General features: G+C 38.9%; 3 protein-coding genes across 7 annotated transcripts; 1 reads left to right on the top strand and 2 right to left on the bottom strand.

Annotated features, from left to right (window-relative positions):
- Positions 1 to 4,428: 4,428 nt before the first annotated feature.
- LOC140835243 (probable serine/threonine-protein kinase PBL7) lies at positions 4,429 to 7,555 on the bottom strand. Of its 2 annotated transcripts, none has more exons than XM_073200729.1 (5): positions 7,401 to 7,555; positions 6,704 to 6,945; positions 6,372 to 6,561; positions 5,896 to 6,287; positions 4,429 to 4,752 (listed from the first exon to the last, which is right to left on the bottom strand). In XM_073200729.1, the coding sequence occupies exons 1-5, from the start codon at positions 7,519 to 7,521 to the stop codon at positions 4,486 to 4,488; spliced, it is 1,212 nt and encodes a 403-aa protein (XP_073056830.1). In that variant the 5' UTR covers positions 7,522 to 7,555; the 3' UTR covers positions 4,429 to 4,485. The 2 variants fall into 2 exon arrangements, with proteins under 2 accessions (XP_073056830.1, XP_073056833.1); XM_073200732.1 differs by having other exon boundaries at positions 6,704 to 6,939; positions 7,401 to 7,550.
- A 1,018-nt stretch (positions 7,556 to 8,573) lies between these two features.
- LOC140809018 (uncharacterized) lies at positions 8,574 to 13,898 on the top strand. The gene is made up of 2 exons (XM_073166474.1): positions 8,574 to 12,359; positions 12,414 to 13,898. Exons 1-2 carry the CDS (start codon positions 8,574 to 8,576, stop codon positions 13,896 to 13,898), a joined length of 5,271 nt encoding a protein of 1,756 aa, XP_073022575.1.
- Positions 13,899 to 19,758: 5,860 nt separating this feature from the next.
- LOC140835224 (mitogen-activated protein kinase homolog NTF6-like) lies at positions 19,759 to 22,874 on the bottom strand. 4 transcript variants are annotated; one of them, XM_073200691.1, is made up of 6 exons: positions 22,598 to 22,871; positions 22,364 to 22,493; positions 22,053 to 22,190; positions 20,719 to 21,051; positions 20,334 to 20,520; positions 19,759 to 20,244 (listed from the first exon to the last, which is right to left on the bottom strand). In XM_073200691.1, the coding sequence occupies exons 1-6, from the start codon at positions 22,807 to 22,809 to the stop codon at positions 20,081 to 20,083; spliced, it is 1,164 nt and encodes a 387-aa protein (XP_073056792.1). In that variant the 5' UTR covers positions 22,810 to 22,871; the 3' UTR covers positions 19,759 to 20,080. The 4 variants fall into 4 exon arrangements, with proteins under 4 accessions (XP_073056792.1, XP_073056802.1, XP_073056817.1 ...); XM_073200701.1 differs by having other exon boundaries at positions 19,760 to 20,244; positions 20,334 to 20,517; positions 22,598 to 22,870; XM_073200716.1 differs by having other exon boundaries at positions 19,760 to 20,244; positions 22,053 to 22,164; positions 22,598 to 22,811.
- Between the last annotated feature and the right edge of the window lie 19 nt (positions 22,875 to 22,893).

Raw genomic sequence — 22,893 nt, 5'->3', positions numbered from 1 at the left:
ATTTTGAGAAAAACACACTGTATATTGCACAAATTGAACAACAAAAATGAAGATGAGCCTTAACACAACAAAAACTCACGCAACTAGAGATGTAATCGAGTCGAGCCGAACTCTTGAATGTTGGAACTTTGTTCGTTTATAATCGAGCCGAGCTCGAGCTTTATTTAAAGAATATATGCATGGCTCACGAGCTTATTCAAGACTTTATCGAGCCTAAACAAGCTTAATATATATGAATTATACATTTAAATTTTCATTAAATTAATTAAAAAGTAAATTATATATTTAAAAAAATATATTATATAAATAAATTTAATAGATTTTTCTATATATTTCATAAATAATATGCAAAATCAATAAATCAAATATCAAAACTATTATTTTTTCATCTAAAAGATTACTCGTGAACTTACCAACGAACATGTTCACGAGCTAACGAGCCGAATACCGTAAATCTTGAGTTTGGTTTGTTTATCTTAATGAGTCTCATTAAACGAGCTCAAACGAGCTTTTATCGAATCAAGCTTCGAATAACTTACAAACAGTTTGGTTCGTTTATATCCCTACACACAACCTCCTTGAAGTGCAAATATCAGGGAATTTCAAACTACAGAAAACCCAAAAGAAGGAAAAAAGGGAATGTGAGGCCTCAACTTTCTCAAGAACATCACCATGATCAGATTAAAATCCATTCCCTCTAGCTGTGTCATCACGCAAATGTTTAGCACGTTGAGAAATAGTAAAATTACTGGAGTATTCGGAAAAAATTGTGCAGTTTACGATAATAAGTTTATAACTTAAATGTGATTAAAAAAAAATAGAGAGTTATGAGTAATAAAAAAATATTTATAAATAAGAAGTGATTATAAGTCATTGGTATTAGAAATTATATGTTTAATTTTTAGTTGGTAAAAGGAAAAAAAGACAAAAAAAAAAAGGCAAATTTAATATGATAAATTTAGAATGAGAATTAAACTATTAATTAATATGAAATAATATTTAATGAAACTATAGTTTATTTATAATAACGATTAAGAAAACGATTATTTAAGATGACCTAATGATGATAATTTAACTACAAATAATATATTGTAAAATACAATAAACTGAAGAAAAAAAGAGAAAAAATTTATTGAAGATGATAGTTCTTTGATATTTCCTCATAATCTATCTACACATTAAAATTCACTCATCATAAATTCATCCAAAGAATAAAATGAATTTGAAATCCATGCACTCAAATCCCTCCATCCAAGTAAATATGGAAATATCCAAAATTATCTACATTTTTTCAAGGAAACCGCAAAGAGGTTGTCGGGTTTTGTATAATGCTCCGAATATCTATAAATATGAAATCAATTAATATTACAATTTGAACACTTATTCAAATAATCTATTTTAATTAATATTCCATATCTACTAGTTGTCTAATAACCCAATAATTACTGCTATGGTTATAACTAAGGAACAACTTCAATTATGTTTTTGTCTTGCTTTTGTCTCAATAATTTCTGCTATGGTTATAGATTTAGTTCATGTTCCACTATCATATATGTTTTTGCCTTGCTTTTAGGGCCTATTTCTCAACATGGTAAGATAATATGCATTATTCATCAAGAATCTTATCCACAAGAATCAGCACAGAAGACAGTAAATTTTCAGAGAGGATTAGTACTTCACAGACATCATTGGTAGATGTCGTGGTTTCTTTACACCGTTATCAGTAAAAGAAAAAAGCTATACAGTCCATGCATCGAACCATATTGATCGATTACACTTATATCCGACGGAAAATATTAGTCTAAAAATGCCATGAATTAAAATCCAACCTACTGGTTCTTGATTTGCTTGCCTCTTCAAAGTATATATTGATCAGAATTCAGAATGTAAAATGGCTCCAAGATCTATATTACTCAGTAGTACCCACCGCTCGTTCTGCTCTGCTACTTTTCTTCGAAATCCGGGCGTATGGAACCAATGGATACGGCGTAGATGTTGTTGATGTAAGAGAACCAAGATGGGCATTGGTAACATTCATTGGCTCCGGCGTATCTTCTTTTCCAACCGCTATTTCATTTTTCCTCTCCAAATCCACTGTTTTTAAATTAAACATACAAACAATAATTATCTAATGAGCCATTTTATATTATATTGTAACAAAAAAGATCAAATAAAAATATAATAAAGTACTAAGTACACCAAACTTGTATTCAAATTCATATCTACCATGAATGCGTGAGATTACAATCATCAAGATTTAGAGTTTTTCACACAAATGTGTTACTATCAAATCGTTTTATGACAGAAAGATAAAACGAAAACGAAGAATCATGCATGCATGCATACATATAGAGCAACCCTACATGCCCAACATCAACGATCTTGAATACAATATTGGAAGGGTATTCAAGAAAGTCCATTAAAATTAAACGAACTACAAGAAAGATTAACAGATAACTTCTTGAAATGATCATAAAAGTATATGCATATACCAGGTTGAGAAAACCACCAAAGAATGAAGAGGCAAAGCACCAGCACCATAGGAATGAGATGACCCAGAATATCGCGCAGCCTGGGCCTCGAAATGTCATTCTTGAAGTAGTTGGAACCTTTTCTGTACACTGGAAGAGATGGGTTTCTCTCGATTCTGCCAGTCTTTGGGGATTCGAGCTGCAAATCTTGGGGCAAGTCGATCGCATGGACGGCTCGCGAACTATTCGTTTGCCTCGCCATTGTGGAGAGGATTAAAAATGTGTTCTACACAGGGAGGGAGATAAAGGATATGGAGAAAATGTAGCAGTGCTATGTGATAGAAGGGATTCTATTGACAAATTCTGAATTCCGAAAGGCGCGGGGAAAGTTTTCTGTTTGGTTGTAGCCATGTAGACTTCTTTCTATATTCACTCTCAAGAGTCTGGATTATCACTGTGATATTTTGGTAAAAATCGTATTTTTTTAATATAATAGAAATCAAATAAATATCTTTATAATATAAATTCATTAATCATTATAAGGATGGCAAAAACTTGTGTGAGACGGTCTCACGGATCGTATTTTGTGAGACGGATCTTTATTTGGATAATCTATAAAAAATTATTACTTTTTATGCTAAGAATATTACTTTTTATTGTGAATATGGGCAGGGTTGACCCGTTTCACAGATTAAGATCCGTGAAACGGTCTCACATAATACCTACTTTAGGAGGATTTATCAAATAATATAAAATAACAAAAAATTTAAATTTATATCAAATAATATCTTTATAATATAAAAATTATTTCATTAATCATTAGGAGGATATATCATATAATATAAAATAACAAAAAATTAAATTTATATCAAATAATATCTTTAAGATATTTTGTATTTTAACTCATATTTTAATAAAATTTTGGTAAATCAAAATTTTAAATCCTAATATTTTATATATTTATATGAAAATATACCAATATTTGTATATCCATACTAACACATACGATAAAATATATGTGATAATAAAATTTAAGATCAAAATAAATTTTTTGGTTATTTTACATATTTTTTATTTATATAAAATATGCTGATGATCTTTTAAAAATATTGAAGTTTAATTTTTTATGAATAAAAGTTTAGTTGTTGACATATAAAATTGTTGATCGAAATAGAGTTTAGCAGTTAGTAGGTGTTAAAACTCTTTTTTGAACAATTAGACTTAACTGGACCACATAAATAGTTTATATATATATAGTAAATGAGCATTTAAATGAAAAGGTATTATTGATGTTTGGAGATAAAAAGTTATACGTCACCCCTTCTTTCACTTAAAAAAAATTTGTTGAAAGACTTGATTTATACATTTTTTGTATAAACACACTTCGACTAGGATTTATCACATCGCTTAAGTCGAAACTCTTGATAATATCTCAACATAACAAGTTCTAGATTGTTTAAGAAATCTTGGTTCACTGGAGACAACAAATTTTCAATTGGACAGCTAGAGTTGGTAGGGTAGAACAAGTTGATCATTGATTATCTAATATGAACAAATATACATGTGCTAAGTGAGCAGTTTTTTTTTTTTTTTGGAGACAAAATACTTTCATTCAAATAGAAGAATTAGCAAAATTACCGGGGATGATGATTCTTTTGAGTTTTGATGCATCTGATATGCACTTGGACTAAATTATTCATGTCGTGAAACCCAATAGCCCTCCTATTAGTCTATTTAGTTGATCGACGTGATTTTTTTATAGCTCAAGACAATATTTCTGCCAACAGTAGTTGAATTCTCATTAAACTGAGTTAAAAGTTTCAAGCTTTAATATCAATGGCAAAAGATAATCTATCTAACTTTGTTTTCTTTTGTTTTGAATGAAAGACACGTCCCGTGCTTAAACCTCAAAAACTACCATTTACATGGAATGATCGTGAAGCAGCAACGCAACTACCTGTAATCATAGGTAGTACAAAACTGATCACAGGATAAGTAGAATTCGAACGAACCGCTAGTTGGTGCCTCTTCTAGGTCTATGTGAAGAAGAGTTCTTCCCCGAACATTGGATCGGATCGATACTGGGATCATATTTTTGAGAAGCAAGGAAATTCAATGCTGTAACAATATCAGCGACAAGAGGACGCAGGCTGGGCTGTTCTTGAACGCACATTGCAGTTATTGCAATAGCCTGGTACAAGCCTCGAACAGGAAATCGACCTTCCAGTGCCGGATCGACAATTAGATAAAACTTTTTACGATCTTTGAACAAAGGTTTGGCCTGAAAACAAATAAGTATTACGTAACATAAGCTCGTTAGAATATTTCATGGCAGAGAAATACCATAATCACCAAAGACAATAAAATTCCATCAATGTATTATCTCTAGTTAAAAACTATGAAACATGGGATGCTAAGATATGGCTATAGAATGAACAAATCCAACCATAGATGTCAAGGGCTCAAAGCACACCGAGACCATGTAGCCTGAGGCGAAAGACGCAAGGTGAGGCGTGCGTCTTGCGGAAGCAAGGCACTCATTTTTAAATTTTAAAAAATATATATTTACCTTATAATAAATATATTAAAATATGAAATAATTAAGTCACAGTAATTAGTAACATGAATAAAATTCTTCAATCATCCAAATCAAGTTCATCTTCTTCCATCGAATAATCAGAAACCCTATTTGTGTTCTTCTTGAACTTCGTGATTTTATTGATCAACAATAATTTCTTCTTCCTCTTCATCCAAAAGATGTGAAATCGATCTTTTCTGATTGTTTTGGACGTAGATGCATTTAACTCGTTCTTCTGTTCAGAGCTCTCTTCTTCTGATTCCGGTGTTAGGGCATTGGGTTGCTAGGGTTTGGGTTATTTGTTTTAAACAAGTAATTAAAAAAAAATTACCAAAGCGCGCCTAAGTAAACTTTCAAGACTAGTCCAGGCTAGTGTCTGAACTCGCTTTACTGAATCGCGGTGCCTGGGTCCCAGACGCAGGGTCTTGGCCTGATGGCGCCTCTCGCCTTTAGCGCTCGCCTTTGACAACTATGAATCCAACTTCCAGAAGAACTCTTGCTCAACATCAAATTTCGCAAATTCAGTCATGTCGTTGGATAGGAAACAAATAGTTGGCAAGTTTTATAAAAAGTTCAAGATGTAGGAAAACAGGGCACGGGCACATCACACTTTGGATGCAAGGAGGCAAGATGGGGTGATCGGGGTAGACTCAATAGATTCGAGGCTTAAAATTTTAATTTTGTTAGAACGATCTCATGGGATCTGCCCTGGCATCAGTGTATACCATAAGATAGTAGCTATTTTGCTTAAAAGACATCTTTTTTAATGGCATGAGCATGAAATATCTGCTCTAGACTAGGAACAGTAGGTTAACACGGGAAAGAGTAGAGATTGAGAATACTCACCCACGAGACAAGATTTTGCTCCACGCCATTTCTTCGACTTTCAATAGCCCTTCTGCCTGAGATAATCTCCAGAAGAACAACACCAAAGCTGTAAATATCGGACTTGAAAGTAAGCTGCCCAGTCATTGCGTACTCAGGCGCACAATATCCATATGTGCCCATCACCCTGGTGGAAACATGGGTCTGATCACCCGAAGGACCAACTTTTGCCAAACCGAAATCAGAGAGTTTTGGATGATACTCGTTCCCAAGTAAAATGTTTGAGCTCTTCAAATCACGGTATATAATAGGCGGATTCATCTTGTCATGCAAATACTCCAACCCTTTTGCTGCACCAGCTGCTATCTTCATTCGGGTGTTCCAATCCAATTGTCTTCCAATGGGTTGAGGATCTAAGCGAATAAATTAGAGGAGGAAATCGAACACTATTCTATACAAAAATAGTAGTATTTGAAGCAAAATTGCTAGAGATATACCATGTAAATGTTCCTCCAAAGAACCCATAGGCATGTACTCATAGACTAACAGCTTCTGATCTCCCTCTGCACAATAGCCTATTAATTTGACAAGATTCGGGTGGTCACTCTGGCCTAATGTCATAACTTCTACCAAGAATTCCCGAGTCCCTTGGCATCCATTATGATCAAGTTGCTTGATAGCTACAGTCTGCATAAAAGCAGGAAATCAAATTCAGGCCACCCACCATAAACTGGCATTTAAACACCTTCCTAAGGAATAGGATGATCTATCATCAGGTGAAGCGATTAAGCAATGTAAACGATAAAAAAAAAAAAAAATTGACACCAACCTCACCAGTATCCCGCAAAACACCTTTATAAACTCTTCCGAAGCCCCCCTCACCAAGAAAAAACTCTTCCTTGAAATCCTGTGTTGCAACTACTAAGTTAGCATAGGCAAAATTCCGTGCTTCGACAGCCTTGGTCTCTACGTTACTGGGTCCAGCCTCAGTTATCGTGTTCCCAGTGGCAGCTTGATTTGTAGCTCTAGACTCCTCGTTCACCACTCCAGGTGGATTTACTCCCACTGTATCTTAACAACAAAGAAATTACACAACAAATATAATGTTACGCTACAGAAAATCTAAACATAATGTTACGCTACAGAAAATTTTAAAAAGAATAGCAACCTTTCGGCTTGAAAACTAAGATAAAAATTCATGAAAATCATTCAATCGAATTTCTTTTCGGATCACGAGAAAGAGGAGAAACACTCCCATGCAGATCAATAAAACTGAATTGCCACAACAGAGCGCGCGGCATAAATAACCCCACAACGATCAAAGAAATGACGAAATGAAATAAAATATTTCCTTCGATCAATTTAAATCCCAAAAGGGAGATCAAAACAAAACGGACATCTTGCAAAAACTCACGTAGAAATTTCTCGAAAATTGCCAAAATATTCGGGGGCAAAAAGATCAATCTCGAAAACAAGTATTCAAAAAAAGAAATGGAAAACGCAGGCATTGATTCGATCATACACACCTTGTGACACCTGTGCACGATCATCTCTTCGACGCTGATAATTGTTGGGGTTATTCCCACACTCTCTCTCGGTTTTCTTTTTTTTCGATGATGATTTTCCAGAGCAAGGGAAACACCCCATCTCTTCTTTTCCCTCTCTGAAAAATAATAAATAAAATTCGACACCAACAATAATATATATATATATATATATATATATATATATATATATATATATATATATATATATATATATATATATATATATATATATATATATATATATAAAGTTTTGATATTCTGCACACCTACCGTGCACACCTTAGTGAGCACCGATAAGGTGTCACTTACCCAATGAATGCGTAATTTTTCTATATTTCATCATATCCAATAGGTGAGTGACACATCATTGGTACTCACACAAGTGTACACGGTAGGTGTGCAAGATATCAAAATTATATATATATATATATATATATATATATATATATATATATATATATATATATGTGTGTGTGTGTGTGTGTGTGTATTATTTGACAACAAACTTCATTTTACTACGTTAAAGACGAGATCGCCTACACTAAATTTAGCCAAATTTCATTTTTATTAGAATAAAAAGATTAATAGACAAAAATTTGTGTGCGATTTTACGGATTGTATTTGTGAGACGGATCTCTTATTTAGATCACCTATGATAGGTAATGACTATTTAGTAATGTCCTATTTAATTTTTGGTGACTAATTTGGTGATAGTCCAATTAGTAATTATATTAGTTGGCCAAATCAATGTTAAAGCCCAAATTGCTTGTAAAGGCCCAAGCCCACTAGGCACTCTCGAAATTCTATAAATTGAGGACGTCTCTCATTGTTCAAGGTATGCTCTCATTTTTCCTCTAAAGCTCTTGAGTTCTCTGAGTTTTTCTCTGATCGTTTACTGACTTGAGCGTCGGAGTGCCTACGCCGGGAATCCTCCCGGCGCTTTCTGACGAGTGTTCGTGACGCAGGTGACACCCAGCAATTAACCGTGTATTGTCTACGTGGATCCGTTTACCAGCCAGGCGAGCTCGTTTACGGGCCAAGTGGGCAAGTTTATTAACCAGTCAGATCTAGCGTGTGCAGTCTACGCGACTCATTTATTTTAGCTGCATCAGCTTGGCGCCGTCTGTGGGAAAGTTACTTCGTCACTCGAGGATGCACACTCGTTCGCACTCTTCTCGCGATGCTACTAGGGAGGGACGCCCACCTCAGCCTCCTCCGCAGCAAGAAATGCTCATCACCCGCGAAGCATTGGAGGCCTTGGTTAAAGAAACAGCCACTCGCGCCGCGGCCGAAGCAGTTGCCCAGGCGCTAGCGCACCGCCAACATACTGATACCGGTGAAACAACTCCTGGAGAAGATTCATCTTCTCGTGACCCTGGCGGTACATTAAGGAACAAGGATAAGACGCGCAGAGAAGCTGAATCAGATGGTCGAACGCATCGTCCCCACACGCATAGAGAAAGTGCCACACTCCCTACTTACGCACAGGGATCACGCACTTTGAGTGGACAAGATAGCCACCTGGCCATTTTACCTGCTCGGCGCAGCCCTTTTACCACCGCCATATTGGCTGAGTCATTGCCAGCAGGAATGAAAATCCCCAACTTGTCAGAGTTTGATGGAACAGGCGACCCGCAAGAGCATCTCGATAGATTTTATGCGAAAGCTGACCTCTACGATATCAGTGATGCCGCTTACTGCAAAATCTTCCGAACTACGCTAGCTGGCCGAGCGCTTGCTTGGTTCAACAAGCTTCCCTCAGGGACCATAGATAGTTTGGAGAACCTGACTCAGCGTTTCCTCCACCAATTCTCTATCAACAAGAAGTATCCAAAAACTGCAGCTTACTTGTTTACTGTAATTCAGAAAGACGGTGAGGGCCTGAGAGAGTATGTACAGCGATTTACGCAGGCTGTGCATGAAGTTCCCCATGTTAACCATGACCTGTTAGCCGGAATAGTACAGCAGAACCTCCGTCACAGGAAATTCAAGGAATCGATAGCTGGAAAACCCCCTAATTCATTGGAGGAGTTGTTGGAAAGAGCTGAGAAATATATACGAATAGAGGAGGCTATCGAACCGCGGTACTTGGGGAAAAGAAGAAGGGAAGAAGAGAGACCGGAAAGGAGAGAGGAGAAGCGAACAGCTCAAAGCCCACGGCTCCAGTATACTCCTTTGAAGGCACGTCTGTCAGAGATACTGGTAGTGGCAGAGCAACAGGGTTTGTTGCAACCCCCGCGTCCAATGAAGGAAAATCCTAAGCGTCAGAGATCTGACAAGTATTGTCGTTTCCACAAAGATAAAGGCCATTCTACCGAGGATTGTTTCAGCCTTCGGGCCGAGATAGAAAAGTTGATCAAGCGAGGATATTTAAGTGACTACGTGGATAGGCGTCGCGGTCAGCAGCGAGACAATAGGCGTCGTGACGACAGTCATCCACGTGGGCAGAGACATGAGCAAGGAGAGATGAGCGAGAAAGCTAAGCATAGAGATGAGAACCTGCCCACTGGGGGCATCATATCTGTTATAACTGGAGGGCCCGCTTGTGGAGATTCAAACCGTGCGAGAAAAAGTCTCGCGCGCGCCGCCCGTGCAGATCACACTTCCTCGCGCGTAGCCGCACTTCAGCCGGTAAACGAGGTATCGATGACAGATGTTGACGTGACTTTTGGGGGTGAAGATTTGGAATCCCCTCGGGGAGAACACAACGATGCCTTAATAATTTCTGCTACGATTTCCAATTTTTGGGTAAAGAAAATATTGGTAGACTCAGGAAGCTCGGCAGACATCATTTTTCATGATGCATTCCAGAAGCTGGGTCTAAGCAATGTTCAACTAGCGCAAGTGAAAACACCTCTCGTCGGTTTTACGGGAGAAGTGGTTGAAGCAATGGGAGAAGTTATTTTACCCATTTCATTAGGATCTTATCCAAGGCGGAGCACGAAAATGGTAAAGTTTCTAGTGGTGAAAGCTCCCTCGGCCTACAACGTAATACTAGGCCGTCCAAGCCTAAACTTGTTTCGCGCCGTCGCATCCACTTATCACATGAAATTGAAGTTCCCGACTTCTGACGGAGCAGGAGAAGCGGTGGGAGATAGCAGGCTTGCTAGAGAATGTCATGCTTCTATTTTGCAAGACGCGGTGGAGACTCGGAGGAGGCAAGGCCCCGGGATAGATTCCATAAAAGGGAAGAAGCAAAAGCTTGAGCAAGACTCAAGCGACAATGGAGTGCACCTCGTAGAGGGAGAGTCAGAGGATAGAGAAAGAATGACCGCAGCAGAGGCTCTCAAGCGCATTGAAATAGTACCAGGTGACCCGAAAAGAACCCTCAAGATCGGATCCGATCTGTCAGAAGAGGTGGAGAGCGTTTTAGTAGCTTTTTTGCAACGCAACACTGATGCATTCGCCTGGGGTGACGGGCCATTACCTGGGATATCCCCTGAGTACGCGCTCCATCATCTTAATGTGAATCCACAGATGAAACCAATTAAGCAAAAAAAGAGGTCTTTTGGCCCGGAAAAAAACAAACATATAGCAGAAGAAGTTGAAAAACTCATAAGAGCCAACTACATCAGACCCGTGTCATACCCGGAGTGGTTGGCAAATGTTGTTCTAGTCCCAAAAAACGGTGGAAAATGGCGTCTTTGCATAGATTTCACTGATTTAAACAAGGCTTGCCCCAAAGATCTTTTCCCATTACCTCGAATCGATTTATTGGTTGACTCGACTGCCGGATGCGAACTGCTCAGTTTTCTCGATGCCCACCAAGGGTACAATCAGATAAGATTGGCACCCGAAGATCAAGAAAAAGCAAGTTTCATCACCGATCGAGGGATCTATTGCTATGAGGTGATGCCCTTTGGACTTAAGAACGCTGGAGCAACATATCAACGATTGGTGAACAAGATGTTCGCGAACATGATTGGGAGGAACATGGAAGTATATATAGACGACATGCTTGTGAAAAGTGTTCAGGCAGTCAAGCATGTGGATGACCTCGAAGAATGTTTTGGCGTGTTGCGAAAGTATCAAATGAAGCTGAATCCGGAAAAATGTTCTTTCGGTGTGCGGGGTGGCAAGTTCCTTGGATTCATGGTCTCACAAAGAGGAATAGAAGCAAACCCCGAGAAGATAAAGGCGATCTTAAGCATGAGTCCGCCACGAAGTGTGAAAGGGGTACAAGAATTAATGGGGAGAATGACAGCGTTGAATCGTTTCATTTCTAGAGCTGCAGACAAAGGTCTGCCCTTTTTCAGAATTCTAAGACAGGGAAAGGGATTCAAGTGGTCGGAGGAATGTCAGCAGGCATTCGAGGAGCTGAAGAAGTATTTGACTACACCCCCACTTCTAACAAAGCCCCAATCATGGGACACGTTGTTGCTCTATCTGGCAACCTCATCCGACGCGATCAGTGCTGTGCTCGTGGTGAATGTGGGAAGAGAGCATAGACCCGTATATTACGTCAGTCGGACATTGCAAGGGGCAGAGCTCCGATACACCAACATTGAGAAATTAGCGCTAGCCTTAGTAACTGCAACGAGGAAATTACGCCCATACTTACTATGTCACCGAGTGGTCGTGCTTACCAATCACCCTCTCAAGCAAGTGCTATCTGGTCTAGAGGCATCTGGACGAATGGTTAAGTGGGCTGTTGAGCTGAGCGAATTTGGAATTGAATTTCAACCTCGCCCAGCTATTAAAGCACAGGTCCTCGCAGATTTCCTCGTTGAAATGACGACTAATGAAGCAGAATGCTCCATCCCAACTTGGGTGGTTTATGTTGACGGATCCTCCACCGTGCATGGGAGTGGAGCCGGGGTGGTGCTGGAGAGTCCTCAAGGTGATATATTTCAGTATTCTATCAAATTGTTGTTTTCTGCATCAAACAATGAGGCCGAGTACGAAGCGCTCGTAGCAGGAATTAAGTTGGCCCTATCGGTAGGAGCGAGAAGTTTAGTGGTGCATAGTGATTCCTAGTTGGTCGTTAACCAGGTCAAGGGAACTTATGAAGCCAAAGAGGAAAAGATGACCGAGTACGTGACTCGGGTCAATGAGTTACTCGCTCTGGTAGAGAGTTATGACATAAAACAAGTGCCTAGGGCAAAAAACGAAGTGGCAGACCGTCTAGCTAAATTAGCTAGTTCTTGGACAAACATCGACAGTAGGAAGATCACCTTCTTAGCAATCAGTAAGGAGGAAGCAGAAGAGATCACATGCAATATACTGTGCTTAGAGGGACAAGAACCAAGTTGGAAAGACGAAATTCTTGCCTACCTGAAGCACAACGATCTTCCCCAAGATCCTGCCGTCGCACGCAAGCTAAGGGTAAGAGCTGCGCGATTCACAATCATAGATGGAGAGCTCTACAAACGAGGCTATAGTCAACCATTCCTGAAGTGCTTAACTCCGAGCAAGGCTGATTACGTTCTCCGCGAGATCCACGAAGGGATTTGTGGAAACCACTTAGGAGGGAAAGCATTGGCCGGGAAAACCTTACGACAAGGTTACTTTTGGCCGACCATGAAGAAAGACGCATTACAATTGGTGAAGCACTGTCGAGCTTGCCAAGAGCATGCCAATCTCTACCATCAACCCGCGACGTTGCTGCAACCACTGGAAAGTCCCCTGCCTTTTGCCCAGTGGGGAATGGACTTGGTGGGACCTTTTCCCCTAGCTACGGGACAGAGAAAATTTCTCATAGTTGCCGTAGATTACTTCACAAAGTGGGTTGAAGCAGAGGCGTTGGCAAAAATTTCGGAGAAAGAAGTGATAAGTTTCTTGTGGAAAAACATAGTGTGTAGATTCGGGATTCCCCGAGCGCTGATCTCGGATAATGGCACGCAGTTCTCTGGAAGAAAATTAAAGGAATGGTGTGAAGGTCTCTCTATCAGGCAGTTTTTTACATCGGTTGGAAATCCACAAGCCAATGGGCAAACAGAGGTAACTAACCGAACTATATTGCAGCATCTGAAGACCCGTCTCGGCAAGGCTAAAGGCAATTGGGTGGAAGAATTGCCGAGCGCCTTGTGGGCATACCGAACTACACCTTGCTCGTCGACAGGGGAGTCTCCTTTCAACCTGGTACACGGTGTCGAAGCTGTAGCCCCCGCCGAGATAGGAGAGACCTCGTTAAGGGTAAAACAATACATGCCACTCGAGAACGATCAGGCCCTTCGAGCCTCTTTGGATATGATCGATGAACTGCGAGATGAAGCATCAGTCCGAGCAGAGAGATACAGGGCCCGCATGGCTAGAGCTTACAATGATCGAGTAAAACCAAGAGCCTTCCAGGTAGGCGATCTGGTCATGAGAAAAGTGGATGTCTTGCACCCCGTCGGCAAACTTGACCCTAAATGGGAAGGCCCTTACAAAGTAGTGGAGATAATCAAGATAGGAACTTATCGCCTCCAACACCAAGATGGGAGAGTACTATCTCGACCATGGAATGTAGCAAATTTGAGGAAGTTTTACCCGTAGAAGGGCGCAGCTGAATAAAAGAATAAAAGTTTATATCTTGTTGTTTAAGTTTTTTACATTTTTCTCCATGTAATTCCGCCTTTGCAAGTTTCAATATAGCTGTAATTTTTTTCTCCTTCAGCAGCAATTACTAGTTGTTTGTAATGCTCCAAGCGCTAATGCTTAGATCGTCACATATGTACCCATGTAGTCGTCAAAGGTTTCCCAAAAAAAAAAAAAAAAAAAAAAAAAAAAGAGGTCTGGCCAACCTCGCGGGATAGCCGGCATGACAGACACTATAAGAGGTCAACGACGACATAAGTCCCGGGATACCTCACCACCCTAAATGGGGGTTTAGGACTTCCCCTTGAGACAACATATTGGGAGATTGATCGCCTCCCAAGTATAAAATAAGCATTGCGTTAACGTAACATACGAAGCTCCCGCGTAAACAAATCCAGCAGATATGTAGAATGAAGAGCGTTAATTCCCAAACAAACTATCCAGTACATATGGAAATACCAAAAACAAAAACAAATAGAGTAACTACCATAGTAATGAATGAAAATCAAATATAAAGATTACGATAAGTGCGACGTAATACTATGTTTCTTCTTCAGCAGCCTGAAGATCCAATGCCTCTATCATCTCGGCATCGCCCAAGGGGATATCGTCAATGGAGATTCTACTTATCTCCAAGACGCTAGGCTCGATCATCATCACTACCTCTTCTGGCACACGTCCAGTCTTCCTCAACTGATCACGGCAGTCCAACACCACATCATCATGAATTGTCATGGCATGATCAAGAACGTCGTCGCGAAAGGCATCAGACGCTTTGAAAGTCCGAACACTTTTTTCCTCAACATTTTTCAGAAAAGTTTTGCCTGCCTCAGACTCAAGAAACTGGCCACCAGTCTTCAACTCTGCAGAATGTTTCTCTTCAAGGATTGCAAGATCTTTTACTTTATCAGCAAGTTTTCTCTGCACTTGAAGAAGTTCCGCACTGATTTTATTCTTCTCCTCGACAAGGCGGCAATTCTCCTCCTTCACCCGAGAAGCCTCTTCTCGCAACTTATCTCGATCGTTCCGCAATTTTTCCTCCCGAACTCGCACAGCACATGCTAGTGACAAACCCTGCAAAAGGTAGAATAAACAATTAGCACGCCGACAAAATCAGCAAGATGCTAACATAATTGGTACACTACCTGACACGAGTTCCACGCAAGAGAGTGCGCAAACAAATCTGTAGGCAACGACACCAAATGGACCATGTCATGGTCCCCCACAATACTCCGTCCTTTCTTCCACCCAATCTCAGGGTCTTCTAAGTCCCAAAAAGAGTCGGCTTTCTCCTTATGATTGACCCCGTCTACAAATATATGCTCGGCACGCGGAATCTTGGACGACGTCCCTCGATCGTCCGCACGGATCCTCTTGATATTTTTTGACATCTCTTCAGCATCCTTCTTCTGCGGCACCTCTTGACCTCGTTTTTTATCCTCTCTTCCTCCATTCGAAGGTTGAGCCTCCAAAACTCTGTTTGACGGCGAAGAGTTAATTTTCTTTGGCGTATTAGACTCCGGCCCACGAAAATGCTCGGAGCGGCTTCGAGGGAACCCTCTTCGGATGATTTCACGAGATTCTAGAGCCGCACGATTTGTAGGTGCTCGGCTATTTCCCGCAATCGGGGAACGCCTCCCTACAATGGCCTTGCGAGCCCGGATCGCTGCCAAGTCGAACTTGTTGCCTGCAAATAGACAATTGGTCAAAGATGTCAGATAACATGATCTAAAGCAACAGATTATAAGGCGAACAAGGAAAATAAATGCTAAGGAGAAACAGCAAGCAAGGAATAATTAAATAAATAAATTTACATATATATATATATATATATATATATATATATATATATATATATATATATATATACCAGCGATATTTAAACTCCCAATATTAAACAACTCTTCAAAGAGGCCTAAGTCTCGGCATTGAAGTTGCAGCGCATGGTGAGTTTCTGTCATTGCAATCTTCCGGAGTCCCGAGCTCCAAACCACAGGTATTCCCCACCCGCAGTCCTTAACATAAAAAAATTGGGATTTCCAAAAACTCCTTGGAGAAGGAATTCGGGTCAAAAATTTACATTTAGGTCGAGGTTGAAAGTAAATAAATGAATCCGGTTTACTCCTGCGTCCCGAGAAGAGTGAGTGGAACAATTCTACACTTGGAGACATTTGAATCTCTTTTATCTTGTGGCAAAAGGCCATAAAGACTATAAGAGCATTCGGGGACAGTTGACTAAAGCTAATACCGAGACTATCAACCAACTCCACTAATAGAGGTTGCGGAGGAAACTTAAGTCCACTAGTAAAATATTCAAGGAAAAGGGTAAAGTAACCCGGCGGCGGGATATGACAATCATCTCGAGGTTCCGAAACCTTAACGTCACACTCGGATGGTATTCCAAACACTTCGCGCAAACTCCCAACATCTTGATCAGACAGAGCATCTCTATCCTCACAGTCTAGATGCTCGCTAGATTTAGAGTCGTCGCCCAACAAGAAAGTCTCTAATGGCGTATGTGCCCTAAGAGACCCACGAGAGGCCAGAGATCGAGTCTTTGAGTCACCAGGAGAGGCTGGACCACCCGAGTAGTCAGATGCAACCGACTTTGGAGAGTTACTATCAGAATCATCACTGGCGCTAGAGCCACTTGTGGAAATTCGGTTAAGCCGACGATTGGCCATTAGCAAGGAATACTCCTTCCCGCGAGGAGCGCAACCTGCACAAAATTTTCATTTTTTCTTTCTTCTTACTTATCAAAATGCCTACAAACAATATATGTCATGCAAATAAAGTATTACATATAAAATAATAATAATAATAATAATAGGGTGATGCCTCTAGAGATGTGGAACCCCATCTCTAGCCTCCTGTCCTTGTCATTGCTGCATAAAGTCACCAACAAGCATTTCGTCCACCATGACTATGATTTATGAGCGTCATAGCCAGACCATCTCTGCCCCATGGATCGCACACCAAGTCGTCCTTTTCAGCGAACATCAACACTCGCCAGAAGCTGGGTTTAGAGGAGAAACTCACCACGAGCACGGCCATCTTCAATGGTACGCTCCCCAGCCTCAAGTCGCAGCCATGCGATCGTCAACGCCATCACCGCCATCTTCTGGAACGTTTTGTATCTTACAGTGCCCGGTTTCTTCTGGAACGTCTCCTTCAATGGTATCTTCATATGATATGCTCCCAACTCAAATAGCAGCCATACGCAAATAAGCATCCCTCTTTCCAGAAGATCGATTTATATCCAGATCCACCAAGCCGCTAGAAATACACCAAATCAGCCGACGAAGTCGAGCCATTCCGTCATCTCCTTCTCTCCACCAGACATCGATTCAAGACAAAACAAAAAAAAAAAAAAAAAAAAAAAACAACAACACAGAGGAGAAAGCCATCTCGTGACATTCCATGATGAAGGAATGGAAATAGGATTATCAAAGTATGGTGGGTCACGTTTTAAATGTATTAATTCGAGGTACAAATTCTGAAATATGAAAAGGAGCAGGTACAAGAGAAATCAATAAAGACAAAGTAAAAAGTAGTGCAGATACTTACTCATGATTGACTTTGGACGCTTGCCACCTTTCTCAACTTTCCTCTTTCTTTTTTCTGTCAACTGCACGTATACATATATAGCCGCAAATGCTAACGAGTTGGAGAAAAAACCTCGTGAAATCTACTTGACTTGGTCAGTTCGAGGGATTATTAGTTGTGAGGAGATTTCATTGCCATCAACTAAGATTGCATATTTCTTGAGAATAATGATAATCAATTGTTTAAAAGGGAAGTAAAATGCTATTCAAATAAAAAAATATAGCAAATACAAAAACTAAACAGAGAGCAAAGCTTTTTCAAAATTATTTTTCGTGTATACAATTTACTCTCGATCACTTCACCTAATTAAAAAGTGTCCGAGAGTGGGGGCTTATGATAGGTAATGACTATTTAGTAATGTCCTATTTAATTTTTGGTGACTAATTTGGTGATAGTCCAATTAGTAATTATATTAGTTGGCCAAATCAATGTTAAAGCCCAAATTGCTTGTAAAGGCCCAAGCCCACTAGGCACTCTCGAAATTCTATAAATTGAGGACGTCTCTCATTGTTCAAGGTATGCTCTCATTTTTCCTCTAAAGCTCTTGAGTTCTCTGAGTTTTTCTCTGATCGTTTACTGACTTGAGCGTCGGAGTGCCTACGCCGGGAATCCTCCCGGCGCTTTCTGACGAGTGTTCGTGACGCAGGTGACACCCAGCAATTAACCGTGTATTGTCTACGTGGATCCGTTTACCAGCCAGGCGAGCTCGTTTACGGGCCAAGTGGGCAAGTTTATTAACCAGTCAGATCTAGCGTGTGCAGTCTACGCGACTCATTTATTTTAGCTGCATCAACCTATAAAAAATATCATTTTTTATGTTAATAATATTATTTTTTATTGTGAATATCACATATCATGATATATGAGACAAACTCACTCCTATCTTTAATAAAGTTGGACTTATGGATGTGTCGTGCTTTGACGTGAATTGTGGGAACGCAGGCCAACACGTTTCCATTGGAAACCAAATCAATGGGCTCATGTCAATTCGGTACGGACTTTAAATTTCTACATTTACTTTTCTTTTTTTAATTATCTTTTTTTTTTTGGGTTAAAAATTTGTTTTCTTTTTATATTTTTTTTACTAATAATAAAACGATTTCCTAAAAATTTTGTATAATAATTATATATTCAATATTTTTTGGCATTAGAGAAGTATATTTAAGTTCTCTGCTAGAGAATAGGGAAGGAAAAAAAATAAAAATATCGTAAAAATGCACAATAAATACACATATGGATTTATTATTGAAGAACCATGGGTTTTAACCTTAGAGTGAGTCTCATGTGAGACCGTCTTACGGATATTAATCTATGAGCTGGGTCAACCCTACCCATATTCACAATAAAAAGTAATATCCTTAGTATAAAAAGTAATAATTTTTCATGGATGACCCAAATAAGAGATCTGTATCACAAATATGACCCGTGAGATCGTCTCACACAAATTTTTGTCTTAACCTTAATATATTGAATGTCAAAGGATTTTATGCGTAAATATCGAATAATATGACAAAACAACGAATATATTTTTACCCTATTGTAAAGTCTAAATTTTTTTTCTTTGAGATTCATATTAATTTGTATTGATTTAATAAATTATAAACATTCTATCGCACAATTTGTATGATAAGATTCGTTGAGCAAATATAAAGTCTTAGTGGTAAGTTCAAAATCACATTCACCCAAAGTGCATGAAATATGGGGGCATAAATAGAAGGTCTTTTAACATGGAAAAGTCACTTCTAAATTATTGTCCAGTTGAACTTCAATTTCATTATGAACAGCAATAACAAGGAACAGTTTAAGAAACGATGTTAGTTAAAAAAAGTCTATAATTTTTTTGGATCAATAGATTTGATTTATAGAGATATTTAATTTTTGTTTTGTTTATTTAAAATACTTCACAATTATTATTAAAATTATATAACTTCATATTAAGTGATCTTGAACAATGTTTACTACTTTTCATTGTATGTAAATGTTTACTACTTTTCATTGTATGTATATGTCAGTGGGATTGGGAAGAATGAATTGCCTGACTAAGAAGAAGAACATAGTGTCTTCATTTGAAATTTGGTACCAAAATAATGAGCCCATGAAGGAAATGATTATATATCTATATAGACACGCAGTACTACTTTTATTAACCTTTTTCCCTTTGAAAAAAGTTCAACAACAAAACAAGTCACTAAACTGCTAACAAAAAATTAAAACAATAAAATAAAAATTAATGGACTTTTTATATTAGAAAATTGCAATGAACAAACCTCTCCAAAATTTCATCAGTTTCTACTCGTCGCACTTCTGCTTTGTAAGCAAATACACCAACTACAAAATTGATTACAACAGTATGGCTGAAAGGATTTGGATCCAAGTTCCCTTCTTGCATGCTCATTCACACCTCACTCATATATCTTTGGCTATTGCATGTACTCGTTTCCTTACGAGCCCTTGCATGGTAAACCAAAACATCATATTTACCACAACCAACACAAAGATGAAGACAAAAGTAACAAACGGACGGGTGTTGCCATTTATTTGGGGTTGAAGTTCAGAGACTCGTTCCATATTAGATCCTTTATTTCATCTTCACTCAAAGATGATTGCTCGAAATCAAACACAAAGGGAGAAGGGCAAGTAGGTTCCTCGTTGATCTCATGGAGACTTGATAAAAAGGGGTGGTTCAGTGCCTCCTCAACTTTATCGCAGAACAATTAAATTTACTAACTGGTTATCGAAATGTGTTAATCTAAAAGCTTATGGTATCAAAAATTTTGGAAAGCATACCAGTGATACGTTTAGCTGGATCAAAAACGAGCAGTTTCTCCACAAGATCTATTGCAACTAGGGAAACTTCCGGGAATTTTTTGGACAAAGGTTGCTTGGGGACATGGGGAAGCTGCTTGACATACTTTCGAGCATTGTCATTCCTCAGGAATCCGAGATCAGGATCTTCCGGGGATCCCAGTAGCTGCTACAGCATTTTGTAGGCAAAAAAAGTTAATCCAATAGGTAGCAGCATACTGTAGTTATGTTGTCAAGAAGAAACAATATGTGCAGCTTAAGTTCATTCTGCGAGAAAGTCATTTTTGAAAGAAACAAAATTTTACTTTGTACTAAAATTTCTTAGAACAGGTTATCCTAGGTGGTAGCAAAGGAAGGTTGAGAGTACCTCATTTATTAGGCCCAACTGCTGACTATAGTCTTTACCCGGGAACATTGGCTCTCGTTTGATGATCTCCATTAATATACAGCCAACTGACCACATATCAATTGCTGCAGTATACTCTGAGCAGTTGAGCAATAATTCAGGAGCACGATACCATCGCATCACAACATACTCCGTCATGAAATCTGTCTCTGAGGTGGTTCTTGCCAGCCCAAAGTCACAAACCTTGAGGTCGCAGTTTGCATTGAGAAGTAAATTGCTGGGCTTCAGATCTCGGTGCAAAACATTAGCAGAATGTATATACTTAAGTCCCCTCAATAGCTGATACAGAAAATACTACAATACGAGAAAAGGGTGGCATACAAAATATTAGCATCTGAAAAAGCTGAAATAATAATTCCATACTAAAAATTTCAGGCTTCCTAACCAAAGACGACATGATGCAATACTAATGACACGGTTCCTGAAAAACTAGACCTGATGTTACAATCTTGGACGTGAAATTTACACAAATATTAGTATCTTCATGCATGAACAAGAGAATGTCTAGCATGCTATTTCTGAATGCACTGTAAGTGGAAAAAAGAATATTATGTAACACATCAAGTCGAATAAAAATCCTGTTGACAATAAAATAGTCATGTGATGGGGGTTCTGAGAAGCCAAACATTGTTTCAGAGAGTATTCAACAGTCAGGATTTTGCATAAAAAAATAATGCAAATCGTTGATACTGGTCTTCCCAGCAAAAAATACTGTCTGGGGTGGAAAAGCTACTTTCCATTATATTTCAAACTCGTGTATTAACCAGTTCAGCAGACAATTGTAGATCAACCCATTTAAGTATCTAGTAACATCAGGAAGGGTTATAAGAAATTATTTGAGGCCCTCTTTATAACTGTCTAGTTAGGAGGATATGCTTAGTCTCTTTACCCTGATCATTGTCGACTAATAAAAACAACGTAGAGATTTATCCAAGTAAAGCAAAAATTGGATGTGGACTGCATTTGTATCTAACAAGCATAACATTAACATTAATAAATTCAGTCCCGTGAAACTAAAATTATATATCCAGATTCAATTAAGATATCGTTTGCTGCAAAGGACGAGACATTAGTTAAATTATATCTTTGTTCTCTTCCAATGTTTGACTCAGGTCGTACAAATGATTAGACATTTATCATACATCATTTATCGTCTCATCACACAAGACATATGGTACCTAAGTGATTGATAAATATTGTCAACAAACATTTATCAAAACATAATTGCAAATAAATAAAAAATAGTGAATCTAGAATTATCAAATGCAATAATCCTCTGAATCATCGGAACTTACTTGACAGTGGTCCTCGGTGAGTTCCTGGGATGAACATATAATCTGGTGTAAATCAGTATCCATCAATTCATACGCAATGTACACATCATTGAATTCAAGTTTGTCCGGTGGCCTAATAATATCCTTAATCTTAATAATCTACAAACAGAAATCAAGTATGATCTTATGAATTAATAGCCTGAAGTAAAAATTCACAACCGATCACGGCAATTCTTATAATCTGAAATTCAAAATTTCAGCTCAACCCTGAGAAATCCAGCAGAACGACGAACATCCCGATGCAAAAAAATAAAAAATAAAAAAAGTCTCACGTTCTCATGATCCATATGAGTAAGAAGCTTAATTTCCCGTAAAGTCCTTTTCGCATCGATCCGGTTATCAAACGCATTCGCAATTCTCTTAATCGCCACATCTTCCTTAGTCTCAGCATTCGTAACACAGCTGAGAACAGATGAAACACACCAAAATCTCAAATCATATATATACATATCAAACACATGTATGCATCAATCGCAAAAGGTTAAAAAAAAAGGAAACAAAATTACCAAACGAGACCGTAGGCGCCGCGACCGACGGGAGTAATTGGGGGGATATATTTAACAGGTACTTCGAAAAGGTTACCAAGGACATTGTATTGAATGAATTTTCCGCCATAGGTGGGAACTCCTCCTTGGATTGAACGATTGCTGCATTCGTGTTCCTTTTCCATTTCCTTTTGTGAGTACAGGGAATTTACAGCTCCAACTTTCGTTTCCATAAATTCAAGAGGAAAGCGCGAGGGAAAGGTTTTGGGGGTAATCTAGTGCCGACGGCTTCTGTGGACCTCTTTGTTCGAAAATTT

This window comes from Primulina eburnea, chromosome 1, assembly GCF_022965805.1.
Source record: "Primulina eburnea isolate SZY01 chromosome 1, ASM2296580v1, whole genome shotgun sequence".
Classification (NCBI taxonomy): domain Eukaryota; kingdom Viridiplantae; phylum Streptophyta; class Magnoliopsida; order Lamiales; family Gesneriaceae; genus Primulina; species Primulina eburnea.
The sequence above is the reverse complement of the archived record's forward strand: the minus strand, read 5'-3'. Positions and strand labels throughout refer to the sequence as shown.

Bases quoted from the DNA above. Each gene is read 5' to 3' on its own strand.
- LOC140835224 (XM_073200691.1), bottom strand. From the start codon at position 22,809: ATGGAAACGAAAGTTGGAGCTGTAAATTCCCTGTACTCACAAAAGGAA. The intron at 22,191-22,363 runs GTGAGACTTTTT...TTCTGTTTGTAG, and splicing joins CTCATATGGATCATGAGAAC to ATTATTAAGATTAAGGATAT. The intron at 21,052-22,052 runs GTAAGTTCCGAT...CTCGTATTGTAG, and splicing joins TCACCGAGGACCACTGTCAA to TATTTTCTGTATCAGCTATT.
- LOC140835243 (XM_073200729.1), bottom strand. From the start codon at position 7,521: ATGGGGTGTTTCCCTTGCTCTGGAAAATCATCATCGAAAAAAAAGAAA. The intron at 6,946-7,400 runs GTGTGTATGATC...TTTGTTGTTAAG, and splicing joins TCGTGCACAGGTGTCACAAG to ATACAGTGGGAGTAAATCCA. The intron at 6,288-6,371 runs GTATATCTCTAG...TTATTCGCTTAG, and splicing joins TTTGGAGGAACATTTACATG to ATCCTCAACCCATTGGAAGA.
- LOC140809018 (XM_073166474.1), top strand. From the start codon at position 8,574: ATGCACACTCGTTCGCACTCTTCTCGCGATGCTACTAGGGAGGGACGC. The intron at 12,360-12,413 runs GTAGGAGCGAGA...GTCGTTAACCAG, and splicing joins GAATTAAGTTGGCCCTATCG to GTCAAGGGAACTTATGAAGC.